This window comes from Spermophilus citellus (assembly GCF_964194105.1).
Source record: "Spermophilus citellus genome assembly, chromosome: 11".
NCBI lineage: Eukaryota > Metazoa > Chordata > Mammalia > Rodentia > Sciuridae > Spermophilus > Spermophilus citellus.
This window is the reverse complement of record NC_138192.1, coordinates 136,244,973-136,262,393: the sequence shown is the minus strand read 5'-3', so window position 1 is coordinate 136,262,393 and position 17,421 is coordinate 136,244,973. Positions and strand designations below refer to the sequence as shown.

At 58.2% G+C, this 17,421-nt stretch overlaps 1 protein-coding gene across 2 annotated transcripts; it reads right to left on the bottom strand.

Annotated features, from left to right (window-relative positions):
* Window positions 1-3,932: 3,932 nt before the first annotated feature.
* BOK (BCL2 family apoptosis regulator BOK) lies at window positions 3,933-12,640 on the bottom strand. 2 transcript variants are annotated; one of them, XM_081262141.1, is made up of 5 exons: window positions 12,374-12,634; window positions 11,617-11,868; window positions 9,522-9,650; window positions 5,734-5,897; window positions 3,933-4,633 (listed from the first exon to the last, which is right to left on the bottom strand). In XM_081262141.1, exons 2-5 carry the CDS (start codon window positions 11,837-11,839, stop codon window positions 4,508-4,510), a joined length of 642 nt encoding a protein of 213 aa, XP_081118267.1. In that variant the 5' UTR covers window positions 11,840-11,868; window positions 12,374-12,634; the 3' UTR covers window positions 3,933-4,507. The 2 variants fall into 2 exon arrangements, with proteins under 2 accessions (XP_081118267.1, XP_081118268.1); XM_081262142.1 differs by lacking the exon at window positions 3,933-4,633 and adding an exon at window positions 4,657-5,118 and having other exon boundaries at window positions 12,374-12,640.
* Between the last annotated feature and the right edge of the window lie 4,781 nt (window positions 12,641-17,421).

Below are 17,421 nucleotides of genomic sequence, written 5' to 3'. Positions count from 1 at the left end.
CAAACCCCTCTACACCAACGGCCTCCCCTGGGAGTGATGGGCAGCAGACATAGGGGGCTCTGGCTGCAGGGGATGACATCTGCTCAGGCAGCTGCAGCCCTGTGTCAGGGAATGGGGACAAGAGGCATTACCAGGTTGGGTGGCCCACATCTCAGCTCAGGGAGAGCCCAGGCCTGTGTCCAGCTCTGGGGCAGGTATGGCCAGTGGCGAGGACTTGAGCTAGCACTGTGGCCCACGTTGAGGAACCTGAAGCTATTGTCCCTCCGCCTGGACAGGGTACCCTTTTGGGCTGTCACCCTTCCACCTGGCGTGGCCCCTCTTCCCTCCTGCCAGTAAGCCCTCTTGGCTGTCCTGGGAGTCCCAAAGTCCTTCCCATTCACCCTGGGTGCCTGGCCCTCCAGGGCTGTCCAACAGGCTCCACTCCTGCTGATGCTCTGCCTGACCTTCCCAGGTGTTCAGTTCTCTTTGATCAGTGCAGGGCCCACATCACACGCCATCCGGCCCAGGAGCCCTCCATCTGTAGGTCCCAGACCCAGAGGCCCTCCCCACGGAGCCTGGCCCCACTGGTGGGGTACAGAGCCTCATGGTGGCTGCTCTTCCTGCAGACCTCCAGACGACCAGCCCGAGGTCCATGCCTGCAATACCAGCAGCTCAGGAGGCCGAGGCAAGTTTAAAGCCAGCCTGGGTCACTTAGACCCCATCTCAAAATAAAAAAATAAAAAGGGCTGGGGGTATAGCTCAGTGGTGAAGAGCCCCCCTGGGTTCAATCTCCAGTATGGAAAAAAAAAAAAAAAAAAAACGACGAAGAAAAGAAAAAGGAAAAAAAATTATGAGTTCATATTAATGTTTCCAATTCACATTTTAAGATTATAGTGACTTTTTATTTATATACTTGGACTTTACCTCATTTCTCTTAAGCTGAAAACAGTGGTTTATCACAGCACTATTTGCTTTATCCTACAGGATAATATAATTAGTTTAAAATAATAATAATTACAATAAGGACTGCTGTTGAAGTTTGATATTTTGGGGAGCTACTCTATACTTTTCCCAATGAAGGCATAAAATTAAAATATGATACAATTGGAATAATTAATTTCTCTTTGTGCTTAAGTCACCAACACAGCTATTCAGTTTAGAAAAGGGTCTCCTGCCTGGGGTCAGTGCTGTCCGGGCAGCTGTATGCATGTCCACATGCAGGAACTGCCAGGTGCTCCCTAGGCTGCCAGCTGCACTGGGCAGCAGGACCTGCCCATCCCGCAGTCCCCAGACCAGATCGTTTCCCTGGCTTCTTGCAGTCTGATCCACTGGGCAGCAGGACCTGCCCATCCCGCAGTCCCCAGACCAGATCGTTTCCCTGGCTTCTTGCAGTCTGATCAAGACTGACTTCACTACAGGCTTGCCTGGCCAGCTCAGAGGTGGCCTTTCCTCCACAGAGCTGGCCTTGGCACCCCAGCTGCCCATCACTGGACCACAGAGACTGCTGTCCAGCTTGGATCTGGACCAAGCTAATGGGTGGGAAATGAAGTCCTGGGGGTAGTTTTGGTCTCCATTTCTCTTACATTTTCTTGACTTTCAGAGCTCATGAACCCTTGAATTGGAATAATGACGCTAATGTCTTTCTCTTAAGTCACCCTTTTTAGGTTAAGATAACATACACATTACATGAAACCAACATTCTGGCTTTTTTTTTTTTTTTTTTTTTTTTTTAGTTTTAGGTGGACACAGTATCTTTATTTTTTATTTTTATGTGTTGCTGAGGATCAAACCTCGTGCCTCATGCGTGCTAGGTGAGTGCTCCACCACTGAGCCACAGCCACCGCCCCACATTCTGACATCTGAAAGTGGCATTCAGTGCTATCATAATGCTGTGCCTCCATTCTCCTTCCAAAGATCCTCACCCCAGAAGGGAGCCCACACCAGCAGCCTCATGTGCCTGCCCTGGGCCCGGAGGCTGATGTTTTTTCCAGTTTGTGTTTTGTATTTATTGCTCCTAGATTTAAAATCTCATGTAGGCAATTCCGGTCACTCCACAGTTATGAAGGGTCCGCAGTCCCCTGGCCTGGCCTGGTGGCAGGGGTCAGTGTCGGAAGCTGCCTCCTCCTGTGGTGGGGAGAGGCCACCTGCCTTGAACTCCGTTCCTGGGCATGGAGGTCAGCTCCTGCCCTGCCCCCTTGTCCTGGAGCCGCCTGGGGTGGTCATGGACGTCTCTGTTCCAGGGCGGTCCAGGCTATTTTTACTCCTCTCATGATCTTTACAGTCAGCTTGTTTAGATTTGTGGGACTTAGATTTGTCTGCTGCTTTTAGAAGGGTTATGTTTGAATCATGGCTGCTCTTTGGCCCCCAGGACTGTGTTTCTCTTTCTACCTGTTGATGTCCACTTTGAGGCCCTGACGGTATTCCTGGTCTTCCTCACATTGGGCTCATGGTGCTTGTTCCACTGATGCTGAGTCTGTCACTGCCAGGACGGGTCATCTCTTCCTCCATGTCCTCTGGCTGGACCTGCAGCCAGGCCACTGTTGTCTGCCTCTTCAACCTGCCACTTCTCTGGGTCCTTAGCGCGGAGACATTCTTGTGCTGGACTCAGACCACAGGCTTTGCTCCAGGAAATGCAGATGGGAGCCTGCAGAGCCGCACAGCTCCTCCACCCTGCACCAAGACAGGCAGTGCCAAGACCACCCAGCTGGTGGCCACGCAGAGGCAGTGCGCACCCTGAGCTGACTTCACACAGCTGCCAAGAGGCCTCTGGAACCCTGTGCATGATAGCAGCAGGTGGGACTTCCCAGGATGGGAAAGGGGCCAGGACAGCAGCAGGGGCCCTGAAGGTGGGGACCAGGTGAGGATGGGCTGCAGAGACCTGAGGGGTTCACTTCATCAGGAAGCCAGCAGGGCTAGAGAACCTTGAGCGTCGGCTGTCTCAATCCTGTGCTGTACACAAGGGAGACTGAGGTCATGTGTCCACCTGCCAGCACAGTATCCTGTGGCCCAACCTGGAGTCAGATGGGCCTTGAGAGAATGTCCCTGCATCAGAAAATCAGGGAGTGTAGGCCGGCCTGGAAGCAGATAGACAGAGGGAGCTAGAGTGGAAGAGGCCCAGAGGACAGCTGCAGAGCAGCCTGGCCTCAGTTCCTAGTGTGTGTGTGCACATGGGAGCCTCCAGTAGCACAGGAGCAGAGGACGGGGGCCTCTGGTAGCACAGGAGCAGAGGACGGGGGCCTCCGGTAGCACAGGAGCAGAGGACGGGGGCCTCCGGTAGCACAGGAGCAGGGGACGGGGGCCTCCGGTAGCACAGGAGCAGGGGACGGGGGGCCTCCGGTAGCACAGGAGCAGGGGACGGGGGGCCTCCGGTAGCACAGGAGCAGGGGACAGCACCCCCCAGGAGGTCTCAGAAGCACCCACACTTCACTGTCCCTTTGATTCAGCTGCCAGGGTCCAGTGAAGCCTCTCTTGGGAAATAGCTGCCAGCCCTGCCCTCGAAGGCCCCAGGCAGAATTCCAGGTGTGCAAAGTCCAGGGCCGAGGACCCTACTGGGGCCTGACTAGTGGCACCAGTGACCCATGGCAATGTCCTGTGCATTTCTACTGCCCATCACACCCTGGACTCCCAGCGCCTTCTGCTGTGGGAACAGGCACCCACCTTTCCATCTGAGCAGACTAGAGAACCACACACCTCCCACTGTGCCCCAGGCAGGAGGGCGACTGTCTAAAATGAAACCACAGTTGGGACTTTATTTTCCAGGCTCTGCCCATCCCCCGTGCACGAGCCTGGGGCTGCTTCCTGCAGGGCCCTCTCTGCCAGGCAGGCAGGCTCCAGCTCCTGGCCTGGGGACAGGAGCCAGAGAGGAAGGGCACCGAGTGCAGCCACCCAGGCCCCACTCAGCAGGGCTGGGCTGCTGGGGCTACAGGACCCTGCCTGGGCCAGCCTGGACTCCAGTGGACTCCACGGGGCTGGGCTTCCTGGTGTCCAAGTTCTCTGGGAGCCGGATGAGGGGGACACCAGGAAAGCAGGGCACACGATCGTCCTCCACCGAGGTGAAGCTTCGGGGGTTCCACTTGCCCACAGGATCACAGGTCCACTGGTCAGGACACTGGCCTGGAACCTACGTGAGTACTCCGCCACGGTCAGGGCACTTCCCCCGTCTAGAAATGGGTGAGGCCACCAGCACGGGAGCCTTATGCTGTTGACAGCTGGTCAGAGCGCTCAGTCCTCCCACTTCAGCAGGCAGAGACTCCTCAGATGGACTGTGCAGGGCCCGCAGCCCCCGAGGACCACAGCCAGCTGGTATCTGGGATGGCCCTTCCTGAGGCAGGGGCATCAGGGAGCATGTGCTGCAGGGTCCCCCAGAAGGGCCACGGCTGCACCGAAGGCAGCCCTCTCCACTCACCCCTCCAGGGGCCTGGGTCTGCAGAGGGATGGGGCTCAGAGAGGAGAGATGCTTCCCAGGTGTGGCTGGCCTCCAGGGATGGACCCAGGGGGCCAAGCCACAGCTCCTGTCCAGATGGGCAGCTCATCTCTCCGGCAACAGCATGAAAAAGGCAGCCTTCAGGAAGCGGCCAAAACTGCAGAGCGCAGCCACCAGCCAGTGTGCACGGAGGCCAGGGTCCGTGCTGACCACGCACCTGAGGACATCAGTCTGTGAGGGAAGAGGGCACTGTCAGAGCAGAGCCCGGCTTCGCCAGCCCAGCACCAGCTTCAGCAGCACCAACCCACAAAGCCAGCACACTGTGAACCGCAGGCTGCCTGGGGCAGGAAGGCGGTGATGGGGCTGGACTGCAGGCACCTGAGGAACTGGGCAGCAGGAGGGAGGAGCTCAGGGTGGGGAAGGAGAGAAGCCACCTGCACCAGGGCTCCCAAACACCCTCCTGCTGCCCAGCTGCCCCAAAGGAGTCTCCAGTAGCCTGGCGTCCAGGGCCACGGGACAGCTTCAGACCTGCCCTGGGAGTGGGAGCAGAGGCTGAGTTTTGCAGGAGCGGAGACGCCCTGGGACTTGAGTCCTGGAGGATGGTGCATGACTAGTCCTCACCCTCCCTTTCCTTTCTATTGCTAAGGAAAGGAAGGCTCCTCAGCTGACTCTGGCCACAGTGCTGCTCAGTGGACTCTCTGCCGGGCACAGGGTGCCTGCCAGGGCTTGCAGAGAAGACAGCAGGAGGGGTCAGCAGCTTTGGTGTCTCTGCTGGGAACGCCAGAGCCAGGGGTCATTCTGGGAGAACACCCTCCCCGCAGCCCAGCCTCCAGTTGGGACCACAGTCCCAGCTGATCCTTAACTCAACCTCATGAGACCTTGACTCAGAGGCTCAATGGGGGGACTGAGCCCTGCCACCCCCTTTACAGGTGCAGCCCACCTCCATGCCGAGGTCCAGCAGTACCCATGGTCTGCCCAGGCCCAGGTGGCCAGTTGAGCGTGGAGATAGTGGAGGTCTGACACCCACCCCTCTAGGCCTTGTGACCCTCCTCTCGTGGGGGGAGGCTAGGCTCTGAGGAGGTGAGGGTGCTCTGGGCAGGACCAGGATCTCCCCTCTGAGGGGGCCAGAGTCCTACCTCTCCCAAGTCATCTAGGGACAGCAGGTCTTCAGCTGGGGCGGGCAAGATTGGACTGGAGCGGGTGGCAGGGTCCAGGCAGCAGAAGAAAGCCCAGAGCCTGCCCCAGAGCGCTTTCCACTCCCTTACCCTGCGTCAGGGACCCAGCTCGCCATAACCCCACCAGCTCCCACAGCCCCGCACCCAGGGGCTCACCCATCCACCACGCCGCCTCAGCCAGGCTGCCAGGGTCTTGCGCACAAACTCCCCCAGGCAGTCCACCAGGGCGTGGACCATGGCGGGCTGGGCCTGCCGCACACAGTCCACAGCCAGTCCTGCAGCCACTGCGTACAGGGATACCACTTTGCCCCACGTGATGCCTGCAGAGAGAGAGTCACTGGTGAGTGGCTGGTCAGTGTGAGGTACCCAGAAGCCAGGTGGCTCCCACAGGCCCGCACCCCAGTGGCACTTGGCCAGCTGATAGCCTGGTGAGAGCCTAGCCACCGTCTCCTGTGGGTCAGTCCTGCCCACCCTTAGGGCAGACAAGGTTCCCAGCCCCCTGCACACCTGCACTGGCCCAGGAGGAAACCTGTCTAGCCTCATGGACAGAGGAGGCCTCAGGGAGGCAGCTCCCCACAGGGTCCAGCAGCCTTGGGGCTGGACGAAGAAAACAGCCTGGACTCCCAGGGCACATTCATCCCTCTGCAGCTGGACAGCACCGTTGTCCATTTTATGAAGAAGCCAAGGCCCATGGAAAGAGCTTTCCCTGGACCACTAACCCATGGAACAGCAGAACTGAGCTGTGGCCACCTCAGGAAGACAGACCAATGACCCTGGGGGAAAGTACTCTCAAGCCACGTGTTAGATGCCTTCCTGAATATATAAAGTGAGTTCATAAATCAGGGAGAAAAGGAGTGCTTCCAAGACAAGGACAGGGCTGAGCAGAGAGTGTGAGGCCCTGGGTTCCACCCCAGCACAGAGAAGAGCAAAGTGAACACAGTGAGGGTCTCAAAACGACAAGTGGAAGAAGCCAGACGCGCAGCATGCACACTGGGCGAGACCACCGTGCGCCACGTCCAGAACAGACGTGCAGCAATCACGCGGACCCGTGGCTTGGGCGCAGGGGACGGTGGTGGGTCACTACACTGAAGTACCAAATTACAACTTCAGCCGGGGACGCTGCCACACTCATCCCACTTCAACAGGAAGAAAGAGCTCAGACCATGGACCACCCTGTGTGAAACCCTTTCATCCTATCAGACAAACCCAAGTCTCAAGCCTGGCTGAGACGGCCCCATTGGCCAGCTGCTACCAGGACAGTGCACCTGGTCAGCCCTGGTCCTCCATGGCTGAGCTCCCACCCCAGGACTCTGCTTGAGGTCAGCAGGGCAACAGGGCCTCCTGACCATGCCCAGGCAGGTCTCTAGACCCACTGCCCCCTGACCGTGGTGCCTGCCCCATGCCTGCAGCAGGCACTAGTAGAGGGAAAAGGCAGAGTGTTCTGTGGGGCCTGATGTGCAGAGAACAGCATGCTTCGTGGGTGGCCACAATCCCACAGCTGGAGCCCACAGGGGCCAGCAGGAGGGGTGTCCAGGGCTGGTCTGGTAGCTCTGCTTGCCTGGGTTTCCTGTTCTCCTTTATTAAGACATCATTCCATTACCATAATCGTTCAGACATGGAGAATCACATTCTATACATTCCCACAGTTCACAACTATCTAATTTCAGGCCATTCCCATGTCCCCTGACCCATGGCTACTCCTAACCTACTTCCACCTCTGTGCTCAGCAGAGTGTTCCCAGATGCCAGCAGGGTGCTCGGGGTCCTGGTGCAGGGCACTTGTCCCTCCTGTCCATGACTGAATGGTGTCCATATCTGTTTGTCAACAGAGGGACCTGTGGGCTGTTCCCACCTCTGTGCGCGTTTCCAGGTCTTGGGCATCTGCCTAGAGTTGCCAGGTTACACAGAAACTCCACAAAATGCTTTGAGGACCTGTCAGGCTGTGTCCAACGTGCCCACACCACCTCTCCAGGTTACCTGCAGCTGCAGGCCAAGCCGTCCTGGTGGAACGAGGATGCCTAATGGCTGGTGGTGCTGGGTAGAGGCTCATGTGCCTGCTGGTCTTGGTGTGTGCACGTCTGGATGGAGTGGAGCCCAGGACCTGGAGCACTGGGCTCTCTCTGCCCAAGGCACACCCCAGCCCTGTGCTGGCCACTTGGACATCGTGCTTTTCTTCACGTGCATGCAGAGAAACACACAGCACTAGGGACTGGGCCCCATCCCCAGTCTTCTTCACTCTGTTCTGAGCAGGGCCTCAATGAGCTGCCCAGGCTGGCTTGGAACTCACAGTCTGCCTGCTTCTGCCTCCCAGTGGCTGAGATGGGTTCGAGGTGTGCCCACCACACCCAGTTCCTCTGCTGATCTTTCAGGTGGGATGCCTTGTTGGTAATGATTTCTAAGGGTTCCCTTGTTGTCCGGTCTTCTGTGGTAAGATATCTCACCACTGAAATGAGCACCGGGCAGGGGCTGTGCTCAGCAGTAGAGTGCTTGCCTGGCATGGGCGAGACCCTGGATTTGATCCTCAGCACCACATAAAAATAAACAAGTAAAATAAAGGTATGTGTCCCACTACAACTAAAAATTAAATATTAAGGAAAGAAAAAGAAAGGAGCAGCGTGGACGCCAAGCCCCGGGAGCGCAGAGGAAGGGCCTCAGTGGTCGCTGCTGCCCCAGAACTGGGCTCTCCTGCCACCTGGGGCTGGAGACCAGGAGAAGCTCCACAGAGCCACCCCAGGGGGCCGCAGCAGAGGAGGCCAGGGTGGCAGTGTCCCGGCAGGGATGAACCTGACGGGCTGCATTCGCAGCAGGAAAGCAGCCAGTGTGCAAGGCAGAGTGGGCACGCCACAGGCAGAGAGGGCTGAGAGGGCCCAGCCAGCAGGCTCAGGGCCCAGAGCCCCTGGGACTAGGAGGGCTGGGGTTCAGTGTGACAGGCAGCCACAAGCTGGTCTGAGGAGTGTCCTAAGGGCCATCTGGCCCCTGGAGAGGCAGACAAAGCCCTAATTTTCCCAGGCTCAGAGAGATCAAGAAAGAGCTGCAGGTCACACAGTCCACCTGGGGCTACGGACACTGTCACCAGGGGCCTGAAGCAAAGGGTTGAGGGGGCAGCTGGCCTAGGCTCCCCCTGGACCCTAAGAGGCAGTAGACCCCGGGGGAGGAAGTTAGTGCTACGGGACCCTCCCCTGCCAGCTTTCCTGCCTTCCTCCCCTCCACCCCAGCCTCGCCCAGGACCTCCCAGACCCAGCCTGTACTCTGCTGCTTTCTGGTTCAGGCTGAGGGCCAAGATGGGCTCCGCCTCCCCAGGCCCCTCCTGGGCTCACACCCACCACCACTCAGGGCCCCAGCTCCATGGCAGACACCAGCAGGCCAGAGCCACACTTGAAAAAATCAGGCCGTGGCTTGTAAACCAGTCTGCTGAAGGCCGGAGACAGACCCAGGAGGCCACCCACAGGGCACCATCTGGAGGGCAGCCCCAGGGTGGAGTGGGGTGAGGGTGCCACCAGCCCAGGACGCCTGTGCCCCAGGCTTCCTCCTGGGGCTCAGCCCACCCCAACACTTCCTACTGGAGGCCAGGATGCTCCCTCTTGGACACTCCCCTTGGGCCCAGCACCTCACTGTGAAAAGTCCAAGCCTGGCAGTGGGCACCCGGCCCCTCCAGCCCACAGCCGGCTCTGCAGCGCCAGGACAGGTGGCCCAGCAGTCCTGCAGAGCAGGCCATGCCCACCAGTGCTGGACCACAGTTGCCTGAGAGGCCCATGCCAGCTGCCCAAGGGCCAGCAGCTCTCAGAACCACTAGAGACCACAAAAGCCAGCACCATCTGAGCTGGTCTGTTCCCAGATTCAGACAACCCCAGCAGCAAGACGGTACTTTGAGCACCACAAGGCTGCCTCCTGGGGTCCCACAGCCACTGGACCCACCCTGAGGTCCCCTGGGGTGGACATGCCTACCTGCAGAGAAGATGTGGCCTGCCACAGCCAGGAATGCATCTGTCACCACGGGCTCCGACTGCACGGAGAGGTGCAGCTGGCCGGCCACATTGCGGTACACACTGGGCCGGATCTGCTCCAGCTCATCCCCTGCATGGGCACATAAGAGGTCAGGCACCCCTGACTTTGCCTGACTCTCCAACCCCAGGGAAACAGGCCATGGAGGTGCTGTGGGTGCCTCTGACAGGCCAGGCCCTAGGGTGGGAATCCTGCCCAGCGTGGGTGGTGTCTGCCTAGTGACTCACTGGCAGGCAAGCAGCCGGGCTGCTCAGGCAGGTGGCCAGAGCCCAAACTGGGGAGGGGCTGGGCAGGGAGACCCCAACAGGTGGGCGCCTCACATGGGGTCCTAGCTCAGGCCCCAGAACCACCTGGTGGTGGCTCTAGTGAAGGACCTGGAGAGACCAAGCCATGGCTGGAGGGCTACCAGCACCACCCACTCTCCAACTTGGGCTCCCAGTACCAAGCGGGTGTGTCATGTGGCACCGAGTCAGCCCAGCCCTGTTGGGGGAAATGCTTCCCACAGGCCCTGCCTGCCTCATTGGCAGCAGGCCCTGGGAGGTGAGGTGGAAGCACTGGGAAGATCAAGGTGCTGGGAACCCCACACAGCCCTGGGTCGGGTGTCCCAGCCAAAGCCAACAGGGTGCTGCTGACTATCCAGTCAGCCAATGAGAGCCTCCGGGACATCCCTGGGGCCAGCTGTGCTCCATCCAATTAATTAAGATCTGGAACCAGAGCAGAACCCAGAGGCCAGCCAGAGGGTGGGGACATGGCATGGAAATTCCCAAGGCTGGCCTGGCTGTTCCCAAACACAGACCTTGGGGGCCTCTGGGGACGAGCCCCAGGGAACGATGTGGGACAAAGCCAGGCTGGGGGTCAGCAGACAGTGCCAGGCTGTGGAAGCATTCACCCTGAATAGCTGAGATAGCAGACAGTAACAAGAACACCTTGGAGTTCAAACTGCCTCCCTCCAGGGTCCCCTTTGGCTGGGGACATGGCAGAGCTGGGCAGTGGAAAGGGCCTTATGCTTGCTGAGAGGCCCAGGCCAAAGGCCTGTGGGGGAAAAGCAGCAATGAGGGAACAGAGGGAGACAGCAGGTCAGGGCCAGGCAGGATGTCTTCCCAGCCGTCCCAGAGGGCTGGCAGGCTCTGGGGAGGACAAAGAATGTCCTGGAGTGGCCCTCAGCCCAGCTGGAAGAGGCAGCAGAAAATGGGTGTCACAGGACTCCACAGCCAGATTGTCCCCAAGCCCCTGCACGCTGCTGCCTCTGCACACCTGAGATATGGCCCTCTTTCCCTTCCCAGATGGGATCCACCCTCCTGGAAGCTCAGTGCTGGTCCCCACATCATCTGACCCTCTATCCTGTACACTTCTGGGCAGGCCAGATCTACACAGTCCTGCTCCTTGACCCAGACACACCAGTGTTAGCCCAGGGAGCTGGGTATCCCCCTGTCCCCAATGACCCGGCTCTCCTCACACCCACTCAGGCTCCTCCCCTGGCCCAGCATCTGGCTGGGGCACGGTGGACAGCCCAGGGCAAGAGTCTGCCTGTGTCTCCCTTCTGGGTGCAGACCCTGGGCGGCCTGTGCCCCAGAAACAAGTGCTCCGCAACTTTCCCAGCGGCTGGCCTCCTCCAACCTCCAGATCCGGTGTCAGGATTTCAGCCAGCAACCAAAAGACCTATCTTCCAAAACAAACATCGGACACGTGGTCCCACAAAGGATTTTTGAGCCCTGCTGAGTACAAGGGTCACTCTGAAGCTCAGACACTAAAACATCATTCTTTCTGGAGCTTTCTATGGTTTATGGCGAGAATGACTGAAATCTGAGTCAAGCCAGCGAAGGGCTAGGGGTGGGGGCTGTGCCGGCGGTGCCAGCTGGTCATCCCGAGAGGGCGGGCCAGGCACCAGGGGGCACCCGGGCAAGCCCCCTCTCTGTCCCGGAGAAACGGAGGCCCAGGGGTGTAACGAACGGGCTCAGCAGACCCCAGACTCGGCGGGCCCGCCCAGTCGGCCGGGTCTGGAGTGACAGCCGGGACCGCCCGCAGGGTCCGCACTCACCCAGGCGCAGCAGCACGGCGCACACCTCGGCCAGGCGGCCGCCGGGGGCCGGCGCCGCACGCTCGGGCGCGCTCCAGGCGAGGCCGGCGCGCAGAAGCCGCGCGTGCACGTACTCCCGGCCTAGCGCCTTGGCCTGGGCCACCAGCTCCTTGTCCGTGGGCGAGCGGTCAAAGGCGTCCATGATCTCCGCGGCGAAGACCGAGGAGCGCCGCAGCACCTCCATGACCGGCACGCGGGCGGGGGGCGCCGCACCTGTGGGCAGACAGCGCTCAGCGGGGCTCACTGGCTGGCCGCGGGGAGGCCGGGCCCGCGCTCGGGCGCGCGGCAGGGCAGGGCGCGGGACACCGCGGTCCCCACCGCGTGCGTCCGGGCCGCGTCGGCGCGGCGAGCCAGGGCGCACCGGGAGGCCGGGTTGGGCGCGGTCCTCAGGAGGGGCCGCGGCCAGCTGCCGGCACCCTTTCGTTTTTGTGCCCCGATCTTTAAAAACACGATGTCATACGCTTTGGGATTCCAAATTGAATTACAGTTTTACAGTTCCCTCGGCAGCTGGGGACCGGGCCACCGCGGGGAAACAGCCAACTCCCTGGGGCCGCAGTGCTCCAGCTCCAAGACGAGCGGGCGGGCGGGGACGCGGCGCAGGCTGCCCAGCCGGCTCGGAACGCGCGCCGTCCAGCCGGGACCCGCTGGCCTGCCGGCTCCGGGGCCGCCGCCTCCGCACCCCGCGTCCCCGCGGCCAGGCACCGGGGCGCCCGCTCACCTCTCCCGCCGCATGTCGCGGGCGCGCAGGCTTCAGGCTGTGCTCCGCGCCTCCTCCGCCGGCCTCCGGCCTTCCATTCGCGCCAGTCCAGAGGGCGCCCGGACCTACGCGCAGGGTCCCGCCGCTTCCCGCGCGCTGGGGGTTCCGGTCCCAGCCCGGCAGCGCGGAACGCACCGCGCGACGCCCGCCTGCGAGAGGCGAGGCTGGGGCTTGGCCTTCTAAGGAGAAGGCAACCCCCGGGGGCGGAGCCCGGAGCTGCGGCCCCAGCGCACCAGCCTCCCGGCTGAAGGAGGCACTGCGAGTCCCGGGAGGCGCTGGCACGCGGGGGCCGGGCCGGGCCGTCCCGCGGCACTTGGCTGGCTGGGTGGGTGCACCGGGACTCGTGTCCGAGGACTGCGTCGGACACTTAGATTTTTATTGTAGCAAAGACACCTCGCACTGGGTTTGCTTTTAACGAACAGGAGTTCTTCTTAACGAAGTCCAGTCTCTTCAATCAATGTTTTCTTTTGCGGTTCGCCGCTTTTATTAGAGTGTTCTCTGTTTCCTATTAGAGGCTTAAATGACTTAGGGTACACAGTTAGATGTACGATGGATCACAAGTTCTTGTAAATGGCGTGGCCGGAGGTCAGAGATCTATTTCGCCCTTTTGGATTTCCAAGTAACCCAGCATCACTTATTGAAAGCATCCTATGTAAGGGTCTGTTCTATCCCACTCACCTATTTCTTTATCTTTGGACCAATCTCACACAGTTTGAGCAATAGAGTTAACCAATTTGATCTAATTCATGTATATGAAACACTTGAGTCAGCAACTGTAAAATGCATATCCTTTCCATGTGCATATAGGGCATTTACCAAAATAGACCATATCTTGGGTCATAGACAAGTGACAGCGAATTTCAAAGAATTGAAATCCTATAGTGTGTCCTCTCTGAATTAAAGCTAAATTACAGGAAAACTACTAGAAAGTCACTAATTGCTTGGAAGTGAAATGCCATACTTGTAAATAATCAGGGGTGAAATAATCGAGATGGAAGTTGTAAAATATGTTCAAGTGAACAGAAGCAAAATATCACATATCCTTTAAGTGCTAAAGTGGTACTTTAGCTGTAGAGAAAAAGTTGAAAATTAGTGCTTCAAGCTCCAACTCGAAAAGCTACAAAAAGAATGACAAACTCAAAGATGAAATAAGAGCTGAAAGTAAAGAAAAAGCAGAAAACAATAACAAAGACTTTTCTAAAAAAAATCTGAGAAATTCAACGAAGATGAAAGTTGGTTCTTTGATGAGATCAATATAATTGATAGGAAAGATTGAGTAAAAGAAAACACAATTCCACTCTCAGGAGTGAAAAAAGAACATCATTATACATGCTGCAGGCACGGAAAGGGTCAGAAGAAGAGGGCGTGAACAACTTGATGTTGAACATTCTAGATGAACACAACATACAAAACTGACATTAGAAGAGGCTGAACACCTGGAGAGTCCTATATCATTAAATAAATTCAGTGCATGATTTGAAATCTTCTCAAAATGACAATTTTAGTTTTAGATTGTTTCATTGAGGAATTACTCTAAATAGTTGAAGAAATATCTTCGGTTTTACACAAACCTGTCCAAAATACAGAAAATGAGGATATATTTCCCAAAATCATTTTGTGAGGACAATCTTACAGTCCAAAACTACTGAGCACACTGTGAAACGCTAAGAGGCCTGTGGACCATCTGCTGTGGCATCTGTTGAACAGAGAAAACAAAACCTAACTCATGTGGTCTCTGATGAATCACTGATTTATGTAAAAAAATCATCCTGTAGTAAGTGTTTGTTATCTGTCTTTGCACCAAAGCCACTGCACTATAAAATGAAAGAGTAAATTTGAATGAAAAAAGTTTTTTCCCCAGTTCTGGGGATTTAAAATGCATTGAGACCTTTTTATTTTTATTTTATTTTATTTATTTTTAGATAGGGTCTCACTAAGTTGTCCAGGTGACCTCAAAATTGCTACCCCCATCTCAGATTACCAAATCAGTGGGATTACAGGTTTGTGCCCCTACCCCAGCTTAATGAACTCTTTAATGCAGAGTTGAACACAGAATGTCTTGAATTTCTGAAGAGCACTCAGGATTGTGATTTCCTGTAGTTTATACATAGAAGCTCAGAGAAGGAAAGAGACTGATCCTTGGAATTGCTGCAGGCCTGGCCACAGCCAGACTGTGTGCCTTGGTGTGTGACCCCTGGGAAGGGCAGTTCTGACCTGAGTGTGGTCACTCACACCCACTCCCTGCCTCCTGCAGGCAGCTCCAGGCCCCATTCACAGCCTCAGTTTTCTCCCATGCAAAATGGACTCATGTGCTCTGCTTCCTGTTTCCTGGGCTCTGGCAAATCAGAGGATACAGCCCCTCTATCCAGGAGCTGGAGAAACCACGTTAGCACCAAGCCCCAACATGTCCCCTACAGAATACTGACTGGAGCAGGAATTAAAAATGACCCAGGTGGGGTGGAGCCAATGTGACCACAAACCCTGTCCAGACCTTTAAAAGGCCAGCTAGTGCTGCTGTGAGCAGGGTCTCCCAGTCCTTGGAACCTAGAGGTGGCTGGTCTGATCCACCCAGTTGCACCCCAGCCGCCAACTCCCCAAGACGGTTTTGACTTCTCTTTCCTCCACTCAACCTGGTCTTGGAATTCATGCTCTCCATTCTTGTCTTGCCTCTGATGGCTCTGTCTGCCTGGTGTTGACCCAGATTGGAACTCAGTCCCTGGTTGGTGATGAGCCTTCTGAGTGCCACGCGAGCCCAAACTGGCTAGGGCACTGGGAGGTTTGTTGATTTGTGTGACTAAGACTTCCAGCGAGGTCTGCTGGTTTCAGGCATGGCTAAATCCAGGAGTCTGTCCATCTGTGGATCTGTGTTCTGCTTTGGTGAATTTCCCTTCATGTAGACTGTCCAGGAGCCACTGCAGGATGACGTCCACAGATCCCTGCCTACACACCGTAATTTCAGTCTAACAGTGAAAAAACACCAGTCTTTCCAGGTAGTTTCTGGGAGGGGTGAGGATATCCTGGGGCGGGGCAGGGGGCAGTTTCTGTGTCACATGTCTCTGACCCAGCTGTGGTTGGGGGCAGGAAGTGTTCAGCTGCCAGGCCTGGGTCACATCTGGCCCTGGACAGGGACAGGGGCTGTCAATTCCACCCGGACTCCTGTGGGAAGTGGCAGAATTTCCACAAAATCCCTAACCCCAACCCTAACCCTGAGTCATGGATCTTGTGTGGGGAGCAGAGGGGTCCATAGCCCAGTGCCTCCCGCCTTCAGTGACCCAGATCCAGCCTGCTGCCCCCTGTCTCCACCCTGCTGGCCCCGATGACTTCTGTTTGCTGTACACATGGGCACTTGCCTTCCTGCTCAGGCCCTGGCACAGTTGGGGGCAGAGGGAGGGTCAGGCGACTGTGGCTTTGTGTAGCCTTCCCCATGGCGGCCAGTGGGTGCCCCAGCAGAAGGGTGCTTCCTCTCTGTGGCCACCTGACCTGGCCAGCAGTAGATCTCAGCCAGCTCCAGTGCACTGTCAGCCATTTTCTTTGCCTGATGGGCTTGGGGCCCGTCTGAGGCTGGGTTCCTACTCTGGGGTGGGCCGTGGGGTCTGCTGGGGTCTTCTCCCTGGTGATCTCCGCCCCCGCAGGGAGCCCCACCCCGGGGCAAAGCCTACTGCTCTGGCCGACAGAGAGGGGAGCTGCGGGGGCTGGCAATGGAGGGAGCTGGCATCAGTCCCAGGGAACCGGGGACGCAGAGCCCTTGGACTCTGGGGAGCTGCCTCACCAGGACTGGGCTCTCCACCTCCCCTGATGGCCGTCAGAGAGCTCCTTCACCTGAACCAGGCAGCTGAGCCAGCAGCCAGCAGGCCCCGCCCTCTGGGGAGCAGCCTGCACACGCTCTGGGCTTGGCGGACACCGAGCAGGGCCAGGCCCGCCTTGAGGCCCGTCCAGCGGGATTGGCGGGCCCACAGAGTCGCTGCAGGTCTGGTCCTCGCCGGGATGGGCAGGCTCAGAGCCTGCAGGAGCAGGGAGCCTCCTCTGCAGCTGATGGCCAGGAGCCCACTGTAACAGGCAGCTGTGCCCAGCAGAGTCACAGGAAAGGCCTGAGGGAGATGGGAGGGGAGACCACCCTGGAGTGGGCAGGGGCCCGGCCTGGCCCCCGGGTCCCCCACAGCCACACTGGAGGCTCTGTGCTCACAGGGTCAGTCCTCCTCTGAGGCAGACCACCTAGGCCCCTGAGCCACCTGTCTGTGCTGCCAGCCACCCCCAAGTCAGTGTAGGCCACTTCCTGAGCCCAGCCCCGTAGGGGTACTGAGCTGGCAGCGTGTGCATGGGTACAAAATGGGCGCATGGGGCAGTGTGGGTGGTCTGCATGGGCCCGAAAGGGCTGGGTGTTCCAGAAGGGGCTGGACCCGGGGTCTCAGGAGCCTTTGAGTACCATGGGCCACCGTGGGAATAGACGGGCCTGGTGTTCCCTCTGGGTCACCTTCCTGGCCATGGCAGGGCCTGCTTGTCTGGTGGGTAGGGTTTCACTGACCAGTTGCTGGGCATGTGCAGAGCGACCCAGGAGCTTGGGGCAGGTGGGCCTGTGCTTTCATGAAGATTCCATGTCCTCCTTGGCCTCCTGCCCCCGTGCCCACCATAGCCCTCTGTCCAAGCCACTGTGTACACAGGACACTGGCCTCTGTTCTGACTGCTGGGTCCTGCTTCTCTCACCTGTTACCACTCTCCATGAAGATCAGAAAATCGAAGCCAACTGGGAGGTTGGAGTGCCACCGGCATCGGCTGTCCCTTCTTCCCTCGGCATGGCTGTGTGTCATTTCCCCAGCGAGACCCCCAGACCCCATGGCCACTTCCCATAGGCACCTGGGAAGGAGAAGCCAGCTGCAGCCTCAAGTCAGTCCCCAAGGGAGCAGCCATTCTGTCTGCAAGGGTCTGGCCATCCCAGTGCCTCCCCCACTGACGGTGCCCTGGGCAGCCTGGTGCCGGGGAGGGTGCAGAATACTCCCGTCCACGGGTAGACA

Bases quoted from the DNA above. Each gene is read 5' to 3' on its own strand.
- BOK (XM_081262141.1), bottom strand. From the start codon at position 11,839: ATGGAGGTGCTGCGGCGCTCCTCGGTCTTCGCCGCGGAGATCATGGAC. The intron at 9,651-11,616 runs GTGAGTGCGGAC...GTGCCCATGCAG, and splicing joins CGCCGTGCTGCTGCGCCTGG to GGGATGAGCTGGAGCAGATC. The intron at 5,898-9,521 runs GTAGGCATGTCC...CTCTCTCTGCAG, and splicing joins AGGCCACATCTTCTCTGCAG to GCATCACGTGGGGCAAAGTG.